The sequence below is a fragment of the Salvelinus alpinus genome, chromosome 23, assembly GCF_045679555.1.
Source record: "Salvelinus alpinus chromosome 23, SLU_Salpinus.1, whole genome shotgun sequence".
NCBI classification, from domain to species: Eukaryota; Metazoa; Chordata; class Actinopteri; order Salmoniformes; family Salmonidae; genus Salvelinus; species Salvelinus alpinus.
Genome location: NC_092108.1, coordinates 50,430,048 through 50,454,821, shown reverse-complemented (window position 1 = coordinate 50,454,821; position 24,774 = coordinate 50,430,048). Strand labels below are relative to the sequence as shown.

General features: G+C 43.1%; 1 protein-coding gene across 1 annotated transcript in view; it reads left to right on the top strand.

Moving 5' to 3' along the window:
* Window positions 1–24,774, top strand: part of LOC139551221 (cadherin-7-like) — a 186,675-nt gene that overhangs the window by 26,976 nt on the left and 134,925 nt on the right. The window contains exon 2 of the mRNA XM_071362697.1: window positions 11,514–11,997. Within this exon, the coding sequence (XP_071218798.1) occupies window positions 11,749–11,997 (249 nt within the window). The 5' untranslated portion in view covers window positions 11,514–11,748. The remainder of the gene's footprint in view (window positions 1–11,513; window positions 11,998–24,774) is intronic.

Genomic DNA, 24,774 nt, shown 5'->3' with positions numbered 1-24,774 from the left:
CACAGGGTTTTCAGACAAGTTTCCCTTATGTGAATTTTTTTCTCACATGTTTATTTAGACCACTCCCATCCAGGGACCAGGGACAAGAGGACTAGTGCCTCTAACACCACTGAAGACCACACATTTTTTTTTAACCTTTATTAAACTAGGCAAGTCAGTTAAGACATTTGTTTTATTTACAACGACGGCCTACCAAAAGGCAAAAGGCATCCAGCAGGGACATACAGTGGGGAGAACAAGTATTTGATACACTGCCGATTTTGCAGGTTTTCCTACTTACAAAGCATGTAGAGGTCTGTAATTTTTATCATAGATACACTTCAACTGTGAGAGACAGAATCTAAAACAAAAATCCAGAAAATCACATTGTATGATTTTTAAGTAATTCATTTGCATTTCATTTGCAGCCATAAACCGTGGCTGCCTTCCAAGCAATGGTAACCTCCCCAGAAAGGAGAGACAGGTTAAAAATGTTGGAGATAGGCTTGGCGATTTAAAGAAGAAAGGGTCTAAACCATCTGACCCAAATGTCTTTTGGGGGGCTCCTTTAGCACCTAGAACTCAGTGACTGGCTGCAGGGAGAACATTTGTATCGGGCAGGGGAAAAATAGGGAGAAGCATTGGGGATAGTCGCATTAGAACGGGTGGGAGATGAGGAAATGTTGGATGGGCAAGGAGGCATGGCTGAGTCAAATAAGAATCCTGACTTAATGAAGTGGTGATTAAAGAGCTCAGCCATGTGCTTCTTGTCATTAACAATCACGTCATCAACATTAAGAGACATGGGCAGCTGTGAGGAGGAAGGTTTATTCTCCAGGTCTTTAACAGTTTCCCAGAACTTATTGGGGCTAGACCTACAGAGAGAGAGCTGCTCCTTAAAGTAACACACTTTTGCCTTCCGGATAGCCTGAGTGCAATTTTTTCTCATTTGCCTGAACAAGAGCCAGTCAGCCTGCGTATGCGTGTGTCGTTCCTTTTGCCAAATGAAATTCTTGATGTGGAGTAACTCTGCAAGATCACGGTCGAACCAGGGGCTGAACCTGTTTTTAATTCTCATCTTCTTTATGGGGGAGTGTTTGTTAACAATATCACTGAAAATATTTTTTTAAAAGGTCTAAGCGTCTTCGACAGAGCTGATTCCATACCATTTTACAGAGGCCAGATCATGAAGGAAGGCTTGCTCATTAAAGTTTTTTAGCAAGCGTCTATGACAAATCAGGACAGGTCGTTTCACTGAGCAGCCATTACGAACACAGGCTGTAAAACAGTGATCACTAAGGTCATTACTGAAAACACCAGACTGATACCTATCAGGATTATTTTTTTAGTATAACATCAAGAAGAGTTGCATTTTTTGGGTGTTTGGAGTCATACCGTGTGGGATTGGTAATAATCTGAGAAAGATTTAGGGACTCCCATTGCTTTAGGACTTGGTCAGGTGGTTTAAGCATGTCCCAGTTTAGGTCACCTAGCAGGACAAATTCAGACTTAGTGTAAGGGGCCAGGAGAGAGCTTAGGGCAGGTAGGGTACAGGCCGGTGCTGATGGAGGACAATAGCACCCAGCAACAGTCAACAAAGAGCTACATTGAAAGTTTAATACTTAAAATCAGCAAATCAAATTGTTTGGGTACACACTTGGTGGAGACAACCCGAGCACTGAAGGTGATCCTTGGTAAAGATTGCCACTCCCCCACCTTTGGAAGATGTGTCTTGCCGAAAAAGGTTATAACCAGAAAGGTTAACATCAGTATTCATAACACTCTTCCTTAACCGTATCTCAGTAATGATCAACACATCTGGATTGGAGGTGTGAAAACCCAGACTTTGTACGAGAGCAGAAATCAGTGAAGCAGATATCAGAGCACAAGTCAGAATTGCGGCTAGCAACAGTAGATTGGCCAGGGTGTACATGCACATTTCCAGATATCATCAACAGTAATACAATCAAGGCATGGCATAGTACAGGGAGAGCTCTGCAGTGCTGATTTATGACATCTGAATTTTTTCACCTTTATTTAACCAGGTAGGCTAGTTGAGAACAAGTTCTCATTTGCAACTGCGACCTGGCCAAGATAAAGCATAGCAGTGTGAACAGACAACAACACAGAGTTACACATGGAGTAAACAATAAACAAGTCAATAACATGGTAGAAAAAAAGAGAATCTATATACAATGTGTGCAAAAGGCATGAGGAGGTAGGCAATAAATCGAATAATTACAATTTAGCAGATTAACACTGGAGTGATAAATCATCAGATGATCATGTGCAAGTAGAGATACTGGTGTGAAAAGAGCAGAAAAGTAAATAAATAAAAGCAGTATGGGGGGTGAGGTAGGTAAATTGGGTGGGCTACAGTGGGGAGAACAAGTATTTGATACACTGCCGATTTTGCAAGTTTTCCTACTTACAAAGCATGTAGAGGTCTGTAATTTTTATCATATGTACACTTCAACTGTGAGAGACGGAATCTAAAACAAAAATCCAGAAAATCACATTGTATAATTTTTAAGTAATTAATTTGCATTTTATTGCATGACATAAGTATTTGATCACCTACCAACCAGTAAGAATTCCGGCTCTCACAGACCTGTTAGTTTTTCTTTAAGAAGCCCTCCTGTTCTCCACTCATTACCTGTATTAACTGCACCTGTTTGAACTCGTTACCTGTATAAAAGACACCTGTCCACACACTCAATCAAACAGACGCCAACCTCTCCACAATGGCCAAGACCAGAGAGCTGTGTAAGGACATCAGGGATAAAATTGTAGACCTGCACAAGGCTGGGATGGGCTACAGGACAATAGGCAAGCAGCTTGGTGAGAAGGCAACAACTGTTGGCGCAATTATTAGAAAATGGAAGAAGTTCAAGATGACGGTCAATCACCCTCGGTCTGGGGCTCCATGCAAGATCTCACCTCGTGGGGCATCAATGATCATGAGGAAGGTGAGGGATCAGCCCAGAACTACATGGCAGGACCTGCCCAATGACCTGAAGAGAGCTGGGACCACAGTCTCAAAGAAAACCATTAGTAACACACTACGCCGTCATGGATTAAAATCCTGCAGTGCACGCAAGGACCCCCTGCTCAAGCCAGCGCATGTCCAGGCCCGTCTGAAGTTTGCCAATGACCATCTGGATGATCCAGAGGAGGAATGGGAGAAGGTCATGTGGTCTGAGGAGACAAAAATAGAGCTTTTTGGTCTAAACTCCACTCGCCGTGTTTGGAGGAAGAAGAAGGATGAGTACAACCCCAAGAACACCATCCCAACCGTGAAGCATGGAGGTGGAAACATCATTCTTTGGGGATGCTTTTCTGCAAAGGGGACAGGACGACTGCACCGTATTGAGGGGAGGATGGATGGGGCCATGTATCGCGAGATCTTGGCCAACAACCTCCTTCCCTCAGTAAGAACATTGAAGATGGGTCGTGGCTGGGTCTTCCAGCATGACAACAACCCGAAACACACAGCCAGGGCAACTAAGGAGTGGCTCCGTAAGAAACATCTCAAGGTCCTGGAGTGGCCTAGCCAGTCTCCAGACCTGAACCCAATAGAAAATCTTTGGAGGGAGCTGAAAGTCCGTATTGCCCAGCGCCAGCACCGAAACCTGAAGGATCTGGAGAAGGTCTGTATGGAGGAGTGGGCCAAAATCCCTGCTGCAGTGTGTGCAAACCTGGTCAAGAACTACAGGAAACGTTTGATCTGTGTATTTGCAAACAGAGGTTTCTGTACCAAATATTAAGATCTGCTTTTCTGATGTATCAAATACTTATGTCATGCAATAAAATGCAAATTAATTACTTAAAAATTATACAATGTGATTTTCTGGATTTTTGTTTTAGATTCCGTCTCTCACAGTTGAAGTGTACCTATGATAAAAATTACAGACCTCTACATGCGTTGTAAGTAGGAAAACCTGCAAAATCGGCAGTGTATCAAATACTTGTTCTCCCCACTGTATATACCGATGGACTATGTACAGCTGCAGCGATCGGTTAGCTGCTCGGATAGCAGATGTTTAAAGTTGTTGAGGGAGATAAAAGTCTCCAACTTCAGAGATTTTTGCAATTCATTCCAGTCGCAGGCAGCAGAGAACTGGAAGGAAAGGCGTCCAAATGAGGTTTTGGCTTTAGGGATGATCAGTGAGATACACCTGCTGGAGCGCGTGCTACGGGTGGGTGTAGCCATCGTGACCAGTGAACTGAGATAAGGCGGCACTTTACCTAGCATAGCCTTGTAGATGACCTGGAGCCAGTGGGTCTGACGATGAACATGTAGCGAGGGCCAGCCGACTAGGGCATACAGGTCGCAGTGGTGGGTCGTATAAGGTGCTTTAGTAACAAAACGGATGGCACTGTGATAAACTGCATCCAGTTTGCTGAGTAGAGTATTGGAAGCTATTTTGTAGATGACATCGCCGAAGTCGAGGATCGGTAGGATAGTCAGTTTTACTAGGGTAAGTTTGGCGGCGTGAGTGAAGGAGGCTTTGTTGCGAAATAGAAAGCCGACTCTAGATTTGATTTTGGATTGGAGATGTTTGATATGAGTCTGGAAGGAGAGTTTGCAGTCTAGCCAGACACCTAGGTACTTATAGATGTCCACATATTCTAGGTCGGAACCGTCCAGGGTGGTGATGCTAGTCGGGCGTGCGGGTGCAGGCAGCGAACGGTTGAAAAGCATGCATTTGGTTTTACTAGCGTTTAAGAGCAGTTGGAGGCCACGGAAGGAGTGTTGTATGGCATTGAAGCTCGTTTGGAGGTTAGATAGCACAGTGTCCAAGGAAGGGCCAGAAGTATACAGAATGGTGTCGTCTGCGTAGAGGTGGATCAGGGAATCGCCCGCAGCAAGAGCAACATCATTGATATATACAGAGAAAAGAGTCGGCCCGAGAATTGAACCCTGTGGTACCCCCATAGAGACTGCCAGAGGACCGGACAACATGCCCTCCGATTTGACACACTGAACTCTGTCTGCAAAGTAGTTGGTGAACCAGGCAAGGCAGTCATTAGAAAAACCGAGGCTACTGAGTCTGCCGATAAGAATATGGTGATTGACAGAGTCGAAAGCCTTGGCCAGGTCGATGAAGACGGCTGCACAGTACTGTCTTTTATCGGCTTATGATATCGTTTAGTACCTTGAGCGTGGCTGAGGTGCACCCGTGACCGGCTCGGAAACCGGATTGCACAGCGGAGAAGGTACGGTGGGATTCGAGATGGTCAGTGATCTGTTTGTTGACTTGGCTTTCGACGACCTTAGATAGGCAGGGCAGGATGGATATAGGTCTGTAACAGTTTGGGTCCAGGGTGTCTCCCCCTTTGAAGAGGGGGATGACCGCGGCAGCTTTCCAATCCTTGGGGATCTCAGATGATACGAAGGAGAAGTTGAACAGGCTGGTAATAGGGGGTGCGACAATGGCAGCGGACAGTTTCAGAAATAGGGGGTCCAGATTGTCAAGCCCAGCTGATTTGTATGGGTCCAGGTTTTCCAGCTCTTTCAGAACATCTGCTATCTGGATTTGGGTAAAGGAGAAGCTGGGGAGGCTTGGGCGAGTAGCAGCGGGGGGGGCGGGGCTGTTGGCCAAGGTTGGAGTCGCCAGGAGGAAGGCATGGCCAGCCATTGTGAAATGCTTGTTGAAGTTTTCGATTATCACGGATTTATCGGTGGTGACCGTGTTACCTAGCCTCAGTGCAGTGGGCAGCTGGGAGGAGGTGCTCTTGTTCTCCATGGACTTTACAGTATCCCAGAACTTTTTGGAGTTAGAGCTACAGGATGCAAATTTCTGCTTGAAAAAGCTGGCCTTTGCTTTCCTGACTGACTGCGTGTATTGGTTCCTGACTTCCCTGAACAGTTGCATATCGCGAGGGCTCTTCGATGCTATTGCAGTTCGCCACAGGATGTTTTTGTGCTGGTCGAGGGCAGTCAGGTCTGGAGTGAACCAAGGGCTATATCTGTTCTTAGTTCTGCATTTTTTGAACGGAGCATGCTTGTCTAATATGGTGAGGAAGTAACTTTTAAAGAATGACCAGGCATCCTCAACTGACGGGATGAGGTCAATATCCTTCCAGGGTACCCGGGCCAGGTCGATTAGAAAGGCCTGCTCGCAGAAGTGTTTTAGGGAGCGTTTGACAGTGATGAGGGGTGGTCGTTTGACCGCGGACCCGTAGCGGATACAGGCAATGAGGCAGTGATCGCTGAGATCTTGATTGAAGACAGCAGAGGTGTATTTGGAGGGCAAGTTGGTCAGGATAATGTCTATTAGGGTGCCCATGTTTACGGATTTAGGGTTGTACCTGGTGGGTTCCTTGATGATTTGTGTGAGATTGAGGGCATCTAGCTTAGATTGTAGGACTGCCGGGGTGTTAAGCATATCCCAGTTTAGGTCACCTAACAGAACAAACTCTGAAGCTAGATGGGGAGCGATCAATTCACAGATGGTGTCCAGGGCACAGCTGGGAGCTGAGGGGGGTCGGTAGCAGGCGGCAACAGTGAGAGACTTATTTCTGGAGAGATTAATTTTTAAAATTAGAAGTTCGAACTGTTTGGGCATAGACCTGGAAAGTATGACAGAACTTTGCAGGCTATCTCTGCAGTAGATTGCAACTCCTCCCCCTTTGGCAGTTCTATCTTGACGGAAAGTGTTATAGTTGGGTATGGAAATCTCAGAATTTTTGGTGGCCTTCCTAAGCCAGGATTCAGACACGGCAAGGACATCAGGGTTGGCAGAGTGTGCTAAAGCGGTGAGTAAGACAAACTTAGGGAGGAGGCTTCTGATGTTGACATGCATGAGGCCAAGGCTTTTTCGATCACAGAAGTCAACAAATGAGGGTGCCTGGGGACATGCAGGGCCTGGGTTTACCTCCACATCACCCGAGGAACAGAGGAGTAGTAGGATGAGGGTGCGGCTAAAGGCTATCAAAACTGGTCGCCTAGAGCGTTGGGGACAAGGAATAAAAGGAGCAGATTTATGGGGAAGGTTGAATAGATTCTGGGCATAATGTGCCACCAGGGGTATGGTGGGGCACGGGTACAGCGGAGGCAAGCCCAGGCACTGGGTGATGATAAGAGAGGTTGTATCTCTGGACATGCTGGTCTCAATGGGTGAGGTCACCGCATGTGTGGGAGGTGGGACAAAGGAGGTATCAGAGGTACGGAGAGTGGAACTACGGGGTCCATTGCAAACCAAAACAATGATAACTAGCCTGAACAACAGTATACAAGGCATATTGATATTTGAGAGAGACATACAGTAAGGCATAAAGTGATTGCAGGTCTTGATTGGGAGAGCTAGCTAAAACAACAGGTGAGATAACAGCAGCTAGTCAGCTAACACAGCAACGCAGGTAAAAATGGCGACGACTAGGCAGAGAGGGTCGGATTAACTACACACAGAGCCTGAGTTAAAGCACAGAGCCGACAGATAAAACACAAATAAACAGAATGGAGTACCGTGAATTAATGGACAGTCCGGCAGGCATCAGCTATGTAGCCAAGTGATCATAGTGTCCAGGGGGCAGCCGTAGATGGAGCAGGGAGGCCGCCACTAAGCTAGCACGCGGTGTTTATAGTTTGTAGCCCGGGGGGGTGGTCTGCTCAGACGGAGGGGGTCTGCTCAGACGGAGGCCGGTTGAGGGCACAGCAGATGGGGTATTCGTCTGCAGACCAGACGTGGTCGTGTCGACAGAGAATCCAAGCCGGATGGCGATGGCGAAAGAGAGGTTGTGATTGTAGAATTGTGTTTGCTAACTGGTGCTAGCTTCGTGGCAGTGGCGCTAGCTGCGCTAGCTGCAAGCTAGCTGTGAGGATCAGAAGTAGTGGCTCAGGGATTACGGCAGGAATCCGGCGTTGTTGTCGAGAGACAGTCCGATGCTGGTAAATTGGTGAGTAATATCCAGGCTAATAACAGGGCTGGTGTCTGTGCAGAAGGTAAAAGCTGCTAGCAGCGGCTAAAAATGGCTAAATAGCTTGTAGCTGATTAGCTGGTTAGCTACTGGGGGTTCTTGAATGTGTTCCAAAGTTAAAAAATAATAGCGATTCCGTATCACATTGGGTGAGGTGGGTGAGGTAGGTTACCGGAAGGTATAATCGAATTAAAAATCGAAAAGAGATAGATTATTTTTTTTTTTTATATATACAAGAAATGCGAAAAATACAAACGTACACGAGAGGACTAAACAAACACGTCTACACTGCTACGCCATCTTGGTTTGGAATGTGCATCAGATGGCAACAAGATCATATTGTACAGCAATTTCATCAGTTACCATGAGTACAAAGCTGGCGAAAGGTGGTTAGTATGGGATGGTAGGCCAAAAGGTAACCAATAGAGAGTCAGAGTCCCGAGTGTGAGAACAAACATAGTCTAACAACCAGGGCAGATGGTGAACCAGGGCAGACGGTGAACAGATCGCCAGGTGGAATCCAAGCAGCAGTGCAGCAGGCAACAGGAGTAGGTGTCACACCCACTTGGGAGAAGCTCAAAGGCTTCAACACCTATCTCGCTTCACACGTCAGTGCTAAAGAAAGAACCCTTGGAATTTAGTATTTAGTTCCCATATGCTCAACAGTATATGGGAGAGGCTATACGGAAACACCTGGTTCCCAAAATGTATGTCATATGTCAAGCAGCGAGAGTTGAATAGGGATGAATGGATTCATCCTAATGAGCCCTCCCAAGCTAGCTAGTTTATGCTTCTGGCTAAAAACTTCAACTATATATATATTTTTTTTTACAAACATGTTGTAATGCTGTAGTTGTAAAAAATGTTTTTTTAAATCACTACAATAAATGTGCTTTAGATGTCACCCTGACCTGATATTGGCTACACTATCTAGCTACTTCCCTCTCCGTACTGCAGGACAGCAGTCAATAAGCTGGTGGAAACTCTCCCCATTGAGCAGTAGACTGTATCACTGTGACATCCAGATTCTTACTACCAATACTCCAAGTTATTTCTCGTGTAGGCTGCTATCCTACTCTAAGTATAATCAGTGGGATGTTAGCTACCGCTAGCGACATGTGATACTGCTACCCAGTGGGAAGCACCTCGATACAACACCGTTGCACTGGTCATTCTCCCCGGCATGTCGTTACGTTAGATAAATGGCATGTCACGGTGACATCCAGATGGTGACCAATACTACAAGTTATTTCAACCTTACCCATCAAAATAAACATCACTTTCTTTTACAAGTTTTAACTAGCTCCATGCTGCTTTTGATGCCAGCTAGCCGCTATAAACTAGTTGGCTGAGAAGGGCACATCAAGACGACTGACTGACCTGACTGAACTGAATCCATTCGTCTCCACTCGACTCTCAGCTGCCCGACATACTTCATTAATTTGGTCACCAGGCATGTCCGTATAGCCTCTCCCATATAATGTAGCTGCCGACAGGCACAGTGGTCTTACAGCTCCTAGGGTAAGAGCAAACAAAGGCTTCTGGAGTGAGCATGACTGCTGATGCCATTTCCACACACAACTCAAAGGCAAGTCACACAGAGACAATGAGAGAAGGCTTTCTCCACGTAGCTATGAGAAAACAAATCTTTCCTATTGAATCTTCACTGCGGTTTGATAGGCTCTGTATTATATGATTGTCAATGCTTGCTTGTTCTTTTGAAAGTCTCAATGGACAGTGTAATCTCAAAGACTGTTTTCTCAGCCGCAGCGAAAGGTTAAGCCACTTTGAAGTACAATGTAATTCATCATGCGACAGTGAAAGTATTTACCGACTTCAGGTACCTTTTGTAGTTACCAGAACTTAAATATATTTATCTCGGTAGAAACTATGTCACGGTGTTTTTTGTATTATTATTGCTTACAGAGGTGTCATGCCCTTCCAAGGTGCACCACTTAGGAAAGATGTGCTAGGCAGGACACTAGATGTTGTAGTGTGTGCAGACTGTACCGTCAGTGGAGGAGGAGAGAAAGTGTTGAGTGACACACAGCGTTTCATTTGATTTTAGCTGCCGATGATGGGCAGGACTCGCAGGAAGTATGTTTGTAAATTAATTGAATCAAGCTATGTAGCCTATTGATTCCGTCTTGATGAATACATTTTTATAAAGTGTTTTGTTGTTTCTATATAATACTAGCCACCTAGCAATTATTTAGCTAGCCAGCTAGATAGGTTCCCAATCGCCTAACCTCATAACTAGCTACCGAGGCATTTTAGGCTATTAATCAAGTTAAAGTAGTTTGTCTAACTATCTTAGCTGGCATACTTGCGGGCAAGGTAGCCTGACTTTCGAAAATACAAAAATTGCTTTCATTCTTAGGTTAAGATACTATATACCATGCATAAAAGTTTGTAAAAAACAAACGAGAGTCAAAGTCCTAGTCTCCACGGAAATCTAATTATCATAAGAAAAAATCCCAATAAAAATATGTACGTTTTAGCTAGAGATCAGTTATTTTTTCTCAATCCACAGCATCCCGCTGATGTCTCACTTCCGCATCTGCGGTGCACTGTGACAGAGCTAGAGCTCTTCTCACAAAATTGTCTGTAGTGTCCGAACTGTAGTGTCCCCTCTATGGAAAGATGAGACTCTCGTGAACACGATGGTGCTCTCCATGTTGCTCTACGACCCCCACAAGTTTCTTAGGACTCATCTTAATTCAGTACAACTGATCTGCCAACTTCTGTCTATAGCGTCCAAACAGTTTGGGCTGTACACTAATATGACCCCTCTATGGAAACGTGAGACTCTCACAAACACGTACACGCCAACAGGCCTCACAAGACTCGTCTGAAAAAATTTATGGAAATACTGTTCAGTGCCAAATATAAGGAATTAAATACAACAACAAAAAATACAAAAAAATTGTCTAGGTATATGTAGGTCTATGGTGGCCTGAATTGGTTCCCAATCAGAGGCAGCTGTTTATTGTTGTCTCTGATTGGAGATCATATTTAGGTTGCCATTTTCCCTTTTGGTGTTGTGGGTTCTTGTCTATGTGTAGTTGCCTGTTCAGCACTCTTTGTATAGCTTCACGGTTCGTTTTGTTGTTTTGTTAAGTGTTCATTATTAAAATAAAGAGAATGTACGCATACCACGCTGCGCCTTGGTCTCCTCCCTACGATGGCCGTGACACTATCTGTTGTTCCATGTAGTGCATATGTTATTCAATGCATTTGTATATGGGCTAATAGCAGTAAGGCCACATATTTTTTAAATCAAATAAATGTTTTATATTTTGGGGGGATACTTCAAGGGCTCTTAAAATTCTACATGAAATAGCTAAATGATTCCACATTGACAAATGCTAAATTCTCTGGATTTTTTATTTTTATGGATGCATGTTATCCCTGAATGCTTGTTATTATACATGTAAGCCATGGCATGAGAATTTTCATCCAACATTGAATCTCTCTCTCCACCTCACCTTCTTTTCCCTCTCACTCTCCCCTCCCCCCTCTCCTTCTCTTCCTTCCTTCCTTCCTTCCTTCCTTCCTTCCTTTCCCTCCCTCCCTCCCTCCCTCACACCCTCTCTCTTTCTTTCTGATAGGCTCCAATTATTCATTGTGCTCAGGTGTAAAGAAGACCATTCTGCTGCCGTAGCCGTTTTCTGACTCCTTGACAACCAACAATCACTATCTTCCGTCTGTCTGCTGAAGGATACACTTGCTTGTTAAACAAATGACACCTGGACTGGGGTGTCGCTTCTGTTGAACCCCAAAATTGCTGTGGATGGTTGACAACATTTCTTCTTGAGTCTTTCGCAGTTCATTTTCACCCAAAAAATGTGTATCGCAATGATGAGACTGACTACACTGTGGAGTGTGGTTAGCCTGTTGACTTTGTTGCTATTACCACTTTGGGAGATGGGCTGCTCTGGCCTGAGCTTTAACTCAGTGCCCCTGCCGCCGGTCGGGGCGTACCAAAGAAGCTGCGAAGGGGGGGCACACCACAGGCAGAGGCGCAGTTGGGTGTGGAACCAGTTCTTCGTGCTGGAGGAGTACACAGGGGATGAGCCACTCTATGTGGGCAAGGTAAGAATTTCTCTCTCATCTGGATTCTCTCTCAGCTGTGCATTTATACAGGGAACCGGTGGATGTGTGACTGTCCTAATATGGACACCATACAGGTGGATTCGGGGAAGGGGAGAAAAGATGCTGAGTACAAGATGATCAAAAAGTCTTGACCCAACTATGACTGGAGTTAATGCTACTTGTGTTATCCAATACTTATTTACCTGTTTGTGCATTTGTTGGAGATGTGAGTTCACAGGAAGGATTTAGGAGTAACAGAGAACATTTTGTGTTTCAGAGAGTCTCGGGTTCTCAGGTCTTCTCCCATCTCCATTAGATGCTCTTGTGTAGAAACCTTTTCATAAAGAGTGCATGAAGAGCGCAAGGGTTTTCAATTGCATGTTTACTTCAGGGGTTTATTTAGTGAGATGAAACCTTCAGAAGTTTGCCGATAGAAATAAATAGAGCTTACTTGATTCCCTAATTCTACTTGACAATCATGCCTGTTCAAAAAAAAAAAGGCTTTCTATCTGAACATTCTGTAACTTTGCATCCTCCTGAACAGGCCTGTGGTGTCCACTTATGCCTCCTGCTTAAGGTCTGACAAGAATTATAGGTTTTGATAGGGCACCTCCAAGATGGAGTAGTGAATGGATCTCATCACATTGTGATACAGTGGCAAGAAAAAGTATGTGAACCCTTTGGAATTACCTGGAATTCTGCATCAATTAGTCATACAGTTTGATCTGATCTTTATCTTAGTCACAACAATAGACAAACACAGTGTGCTTAAACTAATAACACACAAATTATTGTATTTTTCTTGTCTATATTGAATACATAATTTAAACATTTACAGTGTAGGTTGGAAAAAGTATGTGAACCCCTAGGCTAATTACTTTTCCAAAAGCTAATTGGAGTCAGGCGTCAGGTAACCTGGAGTCCAATCAATGAGACGAGATTGGAGATGTTGGTTAGAGCTGCTATAAAAAACACTCACAAAATGTGAGTTTGCTATTCACAAGAAGCATTGCCTGATGTGAACCATTCCTTGAACAAAAGAGAGCTCAGAAGACCTAATATTAAGAAGTGTTTACTTGCATAAAGCTGGAAAGGGTTACAAAAATGTCTCTAAAAGCCTTGATGTTCATCAGTCCACGGTAAGACAAATTGTCTATAAATGGAGAAAGTTCAGCACTGTTGCTTCACCCTAGGAGTGGCCGTCCTGCGAAGATGACTGCAAGAGCAGTGCAGAATGCTCAATGAGGTTAAGAAGAATCCTAGAGTGTCAGCTAAAGACTTACAGAAATCTCTGGAACATGCTAACATCTCTGTTGACGAGTCTACGATACTTAAAACAGTAAACAAGAATGGTGTTCATGGGAGGAAACCACGGAAGAATGCTGTCCAAAAAAAACATTGCTGCACGTCTGAAGTTTGCAAAAGAGCACCTGGATGTTCCACCGCGCTTCTGGCAAATATTCTGTGTACAGATAAAAACAAAAGTTGATGTAAGGGCTGTCTCTCTCCTCATCCTCGGACGAGGAGAGGAGAGAAGGATCATCAGACCAAAATGCAGCATTCGGGAAGTAAGCCATCTTTTTATTATTAACGACGATGGCAACACGAAACAAAACACTTTCAAATATACAAAACAAGAAAACGACGTTGACGAAACCTGAACATAAACTTACATAACTAAACGTAAACTCACGGACAGGAAACAGACGACATCAAAATAAACGAACAGCCAAACAGTCCCGTATGGTACATACATTCAACGACACAGGAGACAATCACCCACCAACAAACAGTGAGAACACCCTACCTAAATATGACTCTTAATTAGAGGAGAACGCAAAACACCTGCCTCTAATTAAGAGCCATACCAGGCAACCACAACCAACATAGAAACAGATAACATAGACTGCCCACCCAAAACACATGCCCTGACCTAAACACATACAAAAACAACATAAAACAGGTCAGGACCGTTACAGTTGAGTTGTTTGGAAGAAACAAACAACACTATGTGTGGAGAGAAAAAAGGCACAGCACACCAACATCAAAACCTCATCCCACCTATAAAGTATGGTGGAGGGAGCATCATGGTTTGGGGCTGCTTTGCTGCCTAAGGGGCTGGACAGCTTGCTATCATCGACGGAAAAATATATTCCCAAGTTTATCAAGACATTTTGCAGGGAAATGTAAGGCTATCTGTCCGCCAATTGAAGCTCAACAGAAGTTGGGTGCTGCAACAGGACAACGACCCAAAACACAGGAGTAAATCAACATCAGTCCTGACCTCAACTCGATTTAAAATGCTGTGGCATGACCTCAAGAGCGGTTCACACCAGATGTTCTAAGAATATTGCTGAACTGAAACAGTTTTGTAAAGATGAATGGTCCAAAATTCCTCCTGACCGTTGTGCAGGTCTGATCCTCAACTACAGAAAACATTTGGTTGAGTTTATTGCTGCCAACCAGTTATTAAATCCAAGGGTTCACTTTTCCACCCTACACTGTGAATGTTTACATGGTGTGTTCAATAAAGACATGAAAACATATAATTGTTTGTGTGTTATTAGTTTAAGTAGACTGTGTTTGTCTATTGTTGTGACTTAGATGAAGATCAGATCAAGTTTCATGACCAAATTATGCAGAAATCCAGGTAATTCCAAAGGGTTCACATAATTTTTCTTGCCACTGTATGTGATTGTGGCAGCTCAACCGAATGGCTGGTTTGGGCACACATATCCACAAGGAAAAGGAAGCTCTGATTGTGTCATGCCCTGATCTGTTTCACTTGTCCTTGTGCTTGTCTCCACCGCCTCCAAGTGTCGCCCATCTTCCCCACTTGTCCTCTGGGTATTTATACCTGTGTTTTCTGTCTGTGCCAGTTCGTCTTGTTTGCTTAAACCTCTCTGGGATAGGGGGGACGCTTGCGTCCCACTTGGCCAAAAGCCAGGGAAAATGCAGAGCGCCAAATAAATAAAAAAAATGATATAAAAATCTAACTTTCATTAAATCACACATCTAAGATACCAAATTAAAGCTACACTCGTTGTGAATCCAGCCAACATGTCAGATTTGAAAAAAGGCTTTTCGGCGAAAGCATAAGATGCTATTATCTGATGATAGCACAACAGTAAACAAAGAGTGCAGCATATTTCAACCCTGCAGGCGCAACACAAAACGCAGAAATAAAATATAAATCATGCCTTACCTTTGACGAGCTGCTTTTGTTGGCACTCCAATATGTCCCATAAACATCACAAATGGTCCTTTTGTTCAATTAATTCCGTACATATATATCCAAAATGTCCATTTATTTGGCGCGTTTGTTCCAGAAAAAAACAGCTTCCAATTTGTATTACTACAAAATATCTCAAAAGTTAACGGTAAACTTTGCCAAAACATTTCAAACTACTTTTGTAATACAACTTTAGGTATTTTTTAACGTTAATAATCGATCAAATTGAAGACGGGTCTATCTGTTTTCAATACAGGAGGACAACAAACTAACGCTACTTTTCTAGTCTTGCGCAACTCTCAAACAGTACACATAACGTTACTCTGATTCAAGATGGCCGTACTTCTTCATTGCACAAAGGAATAACCTCAACCAATTTCCAACGACTGGTGACATCTAGTGGAAGCGGTAGGAACTGCAAACAAGTCCATTAGAAATCTAGTATCCCAATGAAAACTCATTGAACAGACAGTGACCTCAAAAAAAAAAGAAATCTGAATGGTTAGTCCTCGGGGTTTTGCCTGCTACATAAGTTTTGTTATCCTCACAGACATGATTCAAACAGTTTTAGAAACTTCAGAGTGTTTTCTATCCAAATCTACTAATAATATGCATATCTTATATTCTGGGGATGAGTAGAAAGAAGTTGAAATTGGGCACGCTATTTATCCAAAAGTGAAAATGCTGCCCCCTATCCTAGAGAAGTTAAGCCTACCAGTGGTTTGTCTCAGCTCCTGTTTTTCCCCAGTCGCTCTTTGTCTCGTCCTCCTGGTTTTTGACCCTTGCCTGTTCTGACCAGGTACCTGCCCGCCTGACCACTCTGCCTGTCCCTGACCTGAGCCGGCCTGCCATCCTGTACCTTTGTTCCACCTCTGGATTACCGACCTCTGCCTGACCTGACCCTGTGCTTGCCTGTCGTCCTGTAACTTGGCCTCTACTCTGGATTATCGACCCCTGCCTGCCTTGACCTGTCGTTTGCCCGCCCCTGGTGTTACAATAAACATTGTTACTTTACACAGTCTGAACTTGGGTCTTACCTTGATTCCTGATAGATTGTTGGGCAATACAAGGGGAAGAAAGTAATTCAAACACCCAACCTACACTTTTTTTGGAAATTATGTTGAAATTATACTCTAACAACCCTAGTCGATAGGCACCTTACAATCTCTTACAATGGGAATAGTGGTTAGGGCGTTCTTCTTTGGGCCTGGTGATTTGGGTTTGCGGCCTGCTAGGGAACTCATGCTACTGCCTCCGTTCATTAAAATACTACAGAGATACTATTTTCAATTACTATTGTTGAATGGCACTAGTTGGCAAAACAGAGGCATTTGGAAAGCTACATACTGTACAGCAACAGGGAGGTCTGGAAGACACAGGCATTATAATATTATTCTAATCCCTTAATCAACCCTACCTTAGTCTACAGTAAATGAAGACATAGCAAAGCTACTTAAGCAGTGACATTTTCTTAAGGCTCAAAATTTCTCTCGTTTACGATCTGAAAGAAAAGCCGAAGAGCAATTGCATCAACGAGACCTCTCGAACGCGAGCGTGTACATCCTCTCATTTGATACTCGACCCAGTCAAATAATCGCTGATGAGTTCATTGCGATCAAAGGATTCCTTTATCTTTCAAATGCTTTCAGTATTGAAACAGATCTTGTATGTAGATGGCAGGGGCATACAGCGATGAACACGTCTCTTTCGCTTGGGAATCCGAGAGGTTGTTGGAACGCGTGTCTCTCATGGGGGGTGAATCTATCGAGTGTTGCCTTACACGTAAATTAATCTTTAGCATGCGGACAAGTGGGAGGACACCACCACAAACCATGAACGTAACCATTTGTGAGTCCTTAGTCTTCTCGGCACATATTAGCAGTGGTGGAAAAAGTACTCAATTGTCATACTTAAGTAAAAGTAAAGATACTTTCATAGAAAATGAAGGCACACATCTGTCTATATAAGGTCCCACAGTTGACAGTGCATGGCAGAGCAAAAACTAAGCCATGGGGTCGAAGGAAATGTCCATAGGGCTCCGAGATAGGATTGTGTTGAGGCACAGATCTGGGGAAGGGTATCAAAAAATGTCTGCAGCATTGAAGGTCCCCAAGAAGACACTGGCCTCCATCTTTCTTTAATGGAGAACCAAGACTCTTCCTAGAGCTATGGTAGGCATGTTGTGTAAGTCAAATTATACAACCCCCCCCCCCCCAAAAAAAAAAAAAACTTTCATTCCAGGTTGTAAGGCAACAAAATAGGAAATATTCCAAGGGGGTTGAATACTTTCGCAAGCCACTGTATATTTACAAAATGGATCTGTGATTTTCACCAATGTCATGTCACATTCTTTTTGGGGAACCATTTTGTTTCAGGCTCTTTTATTTATTGGGTACTTGAGGGACAAATGCATATGTCCCTCTAGTACACCATTGTATGACAACATTCTTAAGCCATTTCTCCAATCTACATAAATTGTTATGAATGTTCAAAAGCATAACTAGAGAAGGAGTGTAATGCAGTTTCAGTAAACTGTTGTTTTTAATCACCTTGAGCATTTTTCATTCGGATTTCAAGCTTATTTTTTGGGTTTCTAATTCATCCATTTTTTGCACTACAGCAATATATTGTGGTGCTAGGACAGCTATTTGATATACCTGCTTTACAGTACAATGTTCTTTTTGCTTAACTTGAATTATCACTACTACTATTTTCAAGACTCTGACAGCCTTCCACGCTTGTAAGGTAATTTATCTTATTGGCCGTACAGTGGGGAGAACAAGTATTTGATACACTGCCGATTTTGCAGGTTTTCCTACTTACAAAGCATGTAGAGGTCTGTAATTTTTATCATAGGTACACTTCAACTGTGAGAGACGGAATCTAAAACAAAAATCCAGAAAATCACATTGTATGATTTTTAAGTAATTCCTTTGCATTTTATTGCATGACATAAGTATTTGATACATCAGAAAAGCAGAACTTAATATTTGGTACAGAAACCTTTGTTTGCAATTACAGAGATCATACGTTTCCTGTAGTTCTTGACCAGGTTTGCACACACTGCAGCAGGGATTTTGGCCCACTCCTCCATACAGACCTTCTCCAGATCCTTCAGGTTTCGGGGCTGTCGCTGGGCAATACGGAATTTCAGCTCCCTCCAAAGATTTTCTATTGGATTCAGGTCTGGAGACTGGCTAGACCACTCCAGGACCTTGAGATGCTTCTTACGGAGCCACTCCTTAGTTGCCCTGGCTGTGTGTTTCGGGTCGTTGTCATGCTGGAAGACCCAGCCACGACCCATCTTCAATGCTCTTACTGAGGGAAGGAGGTTGTTGGCCAAGATCTCGCGATACATGGCCCCATCCATCCTCCCCTCAATACGGTGCAGTCGTCCTGTCCCCTTTGCAGAAAAGCAGCCCCAAAGAATGATGTTTCCACCTCCATGCTTCACGTTTGGGATGGGTTCTTGGGGTTGTACTCATCCTTCTTCTTCCTCCAAACACAGCGAGTGGAGTTTAGACCAAAAAGTTATATTTTTGTCTCATCAGACCACATGACCTTCTCCCATTCCTCCTCTGGATCATCCAGATGGTCATTGGCAAACTTCAGACGGGCCTGGACATGCGCTGGCTTGAGCAGGGGGACCTTGCGTGCGCTGCAGGATTTTAATCCATGACGGCGTAGTGTGTTACTAATGGTTTTCTTTGAGACTGTGGTCCCAGCTCTCTTCAGGTCATTGACCAGGTCCTGCCGTGTAGTTCTGGGCTGATCCCTCACCTTCCTCATGATCATTGATGCCCCACGAGGTGATATCTTGCATGGAGCCCCAGACCGAGGGTGATTGACCGTCATCTTGAACTTCTTCCATTTTCTAATAATTGCGCCAACAGTTGTTGCCTTCTCACCAAGCTGCTTGCCTATTGTCCCGTAGCCCATCCCAGCCTTGTGCAGGTCTACAATTTTATCCCTGATGTCCTTACACAGCTCTCTGGTCTTGGCCATTGTGGAGAGGTTGGAGTCTGTTTGATTGAGCGTGTGGACAGGTGTCTTTTATACAGGTAACGAGTTCAAACAGGTGCAGTTAATACAGGTAATGAGTGGAGAACAGGAGGGCTTCTTAAAGAAAAACTAACAGGTCTGTGAGAGCCGGAATTCTTACTGGTTGGTAGGTGATCAAATACTTATGTCATGCAATAAAATGCAAATTAATTACTTAAAAATCATACAATGTGATTTTCTGGATTTTTGTTTTAGATTCCGTCTCTCACAGTTGAAGTGTACCTATGATAAAAATTACAGACCTCTACATGCTTTGTAAGTAGGAAAACCTGCAAAATCGGCAGTGTATCAAATACTTGTTCTCCCCACTGTATATGCCTCAATTAATCATATTAGTCATTCCCAATGCTGGTACCCCACTTCATAAAACCAGCCACCAAGACCAAGAGGGACCCTGTACCTTTCCACATCTCCATACCGATCTGATTACCCAATTGCAAGTTGACTGGAATCAGTGTCCGTAGTGACTCCTATCAAGCATTGTTTTTGAAACCAGTGGACAGCCAGTGAAAAATGCCCTCTTGCAACAGCTGCATAGTGTGGATCCCAGCCTTTTGAATAAAAGTGAGGCTTTTATTGCTCAATCTAATTCATGCTGATACATTTTTTTATCTAGAGGCCTAATGGACACATGCTCAAACTCGCACACTTTTGATAGACTTGAAGGGGCAATCTGTAGTTTCTACATCCATTTTTTTTTTAAGTTCTGTTGATAGCTGCAATATCACAACCTACACTCCGTTCAAAGTTTGGAGTCACTTAGAAATGTTTTGCCCATTAAAATAACATAAAATTCATCAGAAATAGTGTAGACATTGTTAAACCTCTCTGGGGCAGGTGGGACGCAATCGTCAGCTTGCAATTTGCGCAACGTCACTACAAAATGTATCAAAAATGTATCAAAAAAAACAGCTTCCAATTTGTATTACTACAAAATATCTCAAAAGTTAACGGTAAACTTTACCAAAACATTTCAAACTACTTTTGTAATACAACGTTAGGTATTTTTAAACGTTAATAATCGATCAATTTGAAGACGGGATGATCTGTGTTCAATACAAAAAGAAAACAAACTGACGCAACTTTTTTCGTAACGTGCCTCTCTCAAAAAATGTACTTCATGTGACCCTCATTTACGATAAACCTACTTCTTCATTACACAAAGGAATAACCTCAACCGATTTCCAAGGACTGGTGACATCCAGTGGAAGCGGTAGGAACTGCAAGCAAGTCCATTAGAAATCTGGTGTCTCTAAGAAAACTCATTGAAAAGACAGTGACATCAAAAAAATAATAATTCTGAATGGTTTGTCCTCAGGGTTTTGCCTGCTACATACGTTCTGTTATTTTCACAGACATGATTCAAACAGTTTTAGAAACGTCAGAGTGTTTTCTATCCAAATCTACTAATAATATGCATATCTTATATTCTGGGGATGAGTAGCAGGCAGTTGAATTTTGGCATGCTATTTATCCGAAAGTGAATATGCTGCCCCTGCCCACAAGAAGTTAATGTTGTAAATTACTATTGTAGCTGGAAACGGCAGATTTGTTATGGAATATCTACATAGGCGTACAGAGGCCCATTATCAGCAACCATCACTCCTGTGTTCCAATCAAATCAAATCAAATGTATTTATATAGCCCTTCTTACATCAGCTGATATATCTAAGTGCTGTACAGAAACCCAGCCTAAAACCCCAAACAGCAAGCAACAGGTGTAGAAGCACGGTGGCTAGGAAAAAACTCCCTAGAAAGGCCAAAACCTAGGAAGAAACCTAGAGAGGAACCAGAGGGTTATCTTCAACCACCAACGTACCATCCTGAGACAAGGCCGAGTATAGCCCACAAAGATCTCCGCCACGGCACAGCCCAAGGGGGGCGCCAACCCAGACAGGAAGACCACGTCAGTGACAACACACTCAAGTGACGCACCCCTCCTAGGGACGGCATGGAAGAGCACCAGTAAGCCAGTGACTCAGCCCCTGTAATAGGGTTGGAGGCAGAGAATCCCAGTGGAGAGAGGGGAACCGGCCAGGCAGAGACAGCAAGGGCTGTTCGTTGCTCCAGTGCCTTTCCGTTCACCTTCACACTCCTGGGCCAGACTATACTCAATCATATTGAGTATATTAGTGAAGACGAGTCTTCAATAAAGACTTAAAGGTTGAGACTGAGTCTGCGTCTCTCACATTGGTAGGCAGACCATTCCATAAAAATTGAGCTCTATAGGAGAAAGCCCTGCCTCCAGCTGTTTGCTTAGAAATTCTAGGGACAATTAGGAGGCCTGCGTCTTGTGACCGTAGTGTACGTGTAGGTATGTACGGCAGGACCAAATCGGAAAGATAGGTAGGAGCAAGCCCATGAAATACTTTGTAGGTTTGCAGTAAAACCTTGAAATCAGCCCTAGCCTTAATAGGAAGCCAAATTTGGTTCTAGTCAGGATTCTAGCAGCTGTATTTAGCACTAACTGAAGTTTATTTATTGCTTTATCTGGGTAGCCGGAAAGCGGAGCATTGCAGTAGTCTAACCTAGAAGTGACAAAGGCATGGATACATTTTTCTGCATCATTTTTGGACAGAAAGTTTCCGATTTTTTGCAATGTTACGTAGAGGGAAAAAATCTGTCCTTGAAACAATATTGATATGTTTGTCAAAAGAGAGATCAGGGTCCAGAGTAACGCCGAGGTCCTTCACAGTTTTATTTGAGATGACTGTACAACCATCAAGATTAATTGTCAGATTCAACAGAAGATCTCTTTTGTTTCTTGGGACCTAGAACAAGCATCTCTATTTTGTCCGAGATTAAAAGTAGAACATTTGCAGCCATCCACTTCCTTATGTCTGAAACACAGGCTTCCAGCGAGGGCAATTTTGGGGCTTTACCATGTTTCATTGAAATGTACAGCTGTGTGTCATCCGCATAGCAGTGAAACATTATGTTTTTGAATGACATCCCCAAGAGGTAAAATATAAAGTGAAAACAATAGTGGTCCTAAAACGAAATCTTAAGGAACACCGACATTTACAGTTGATTTGTCAGAGGACAAACCATTCACAGAGACAAACTGATATCTTTCCGACAGATAAGATCTAAACCAGGCCAGAACTTGTCCGTGTAGACCAATTTGGGTTTCCAGTCTCTCCAAAAGAATGTGGTGATCGATGGTATCAAAAGCAGCAATACGGTCTAGGAGCACGAGGACAGATGCAGAGCCTCGGTCTGACGCCATTAAAAGGTATTTACCACCTTCACAAGTGCAGTCTCAGTGCTATGATGGGGTCTAAAACCAGACTGAAGCATTTCGTATACATTGTTTGTAGCAAGGCAGTGAGTTGCTGTGCAACAGCTTTTTCAAAAAAATGTTGATAGGAATGTGAGATTCGATATAGGCCGATAGTCTTTTATATTTTCTAGGTCAAGGTTTGGCTTTTTCAAGAGAGGCTTTATTACTGCCACTTTTAGTGAGTTTGGTACACATCCAGTGGATAGAGAGCCGTTTATTATGTTCAACATAGGAGGGCCAAGCACAGGAAGTAGCTCTGTCCGTGTAGACCAATTTGGGTTTCCAATCTCTCCAAAAGAATGTGGTGATCGATGGTATCAAAAGCAGAACTAAGGTCTAGGAGCACGAGGACAGATAATAATAAACAGTAGTTTAGTTGGAATAGGGTCCAGTATGCAGCTTGAAGGTTTAGAGGCCATGATTATTTTCACCATTGTGTCAAGAGATATAGTACTAAAACATTTGAGTGTCTCCCTTGATCCTAGGTCCTGGCAGAGTTGTGCAGACTCAGGACAACTGAGCTTTGGAGGAATACGCAGATTTAAAGAGGAGTCCGTAATTTGCTTTCTAATGATCATGATCTTTTCCTCAAAAAAGTTCATGAATTTATTACTGCTGAAGTGAAAACCATCCTCTCTTGGGGAATGCTGCTTTTTGGTTAGCTTTGCGACAGTATCAAAAAGACATTTCGGATTGTTCTTATTTTCCTCAATTAAGTTGGAAAAATAGGATGATCAAGCAGCAGTGAGGGCTCTTCGATACTGCACTGTACTGTCTTTCCAAGCTAGTCGGAAGACTTCCAGTTTGGTGTGGCGCCATTTCCGTTCCAGTTTTCTGGAAGCTTGCTTCAGAGCTCGTGCATTTTCTGTATACCAGGGAGCTAGTTTCTTATGACAAATGTTTTTAGTTTTTAGGGGTGAAACTGCATCTATTGCGCAAGGTTTAAATTGAGTTACTCAGTTAGGTGGTTAAAGTCACCAAAAATTTGAATATTATCTGCTATGACTACAAGGTCTGATAGGAATTCAGGGTACTCAGTGAGGAACGTTGTATATGGCCCAGGAGGCCTGTAAACAGTAGTTATAAAAAGTGATTGAGTAGGCTCCATAGATTTCATGACTAGAAGCTCAAAAGACGAAAACGTCAGGGTTTTTTGTACATTGAAATGTGCTATCATAAATGTTAGCAACACCTCCGCCTTTGCATGTTGTGTTAGCTAATCCAAGTTTATCTTTTTAAAAGGCTAATTGATAATTAGAAAACTGTCATTGATTAAAGAAGCAATAAAACGGGCCTTCTTTAGACTAGTTGAGTATCTGGAGCATCAGCATTTGTGAGTTTGATTACAGGCTCAAAATGGACAGATACAATTTCTTTCTAAACTCGTCAGTCTATTTTTGTTCTGAGAAATGAAGGCTATTCCATGCGAGAAATTGCCAAGAAACTGAAGATCTCGTACAATGTTGTGTACTACTCTCTTCACAGAACAGCGCAAATTGGCTCAAACCAGAATAGAAAGAGGAGTGGGAGACCCCGGTGCACAACTGAGCAATAGGACAAGTACATTAGAGTGTCTAGTTTGAGAAACAGACGCCTCGCAAGTCCTCAACTGGCAGCTTCATTACATAGTAACCACAAAACACCAGTCTCAACGTCAACAGTGAAGAGGTGACTCCGGGATGCTGGCCTTCTAGGCAGAGTTCCTCTGTCCAGTGTCTGTGTTCTTTTGCCCATCCCCAAACTTTTGAACGGTAGTATATATATTTATATATCCATTGATTCTTGACGAATATTACTTATAGATGCCTCAAACTTGTTTTTCTCCAATATTTGTAAACATTGTAAATGTAAACAAACACTTCATAACATGGTTATAACAATGCATCCATAGCTCTGGCTATTAGTCTGAGAGTGGTTACATTTCTCCAGGACCATGCCTCAGCTTTTTACCAAAACAGAGGTGGGGCCACCGTTTTGTTATTGTTTCAACTATGGATTTAAACAGCTGCATATTATCAAAATATCAAAGTGTCATCAACAAAACAGTAGGCCTACAGCAAATGCAGAAAATGACATTCATTTTTCACATGTAAATAGCACTTTTCAGTAGTGCTCAAAGCAGGCCATTCCATGAGAGCAGCATTTATTTTTCAACTCGAATCAATGAGCCCAATCAGTCCTCCATGTTAACAAAATCTTA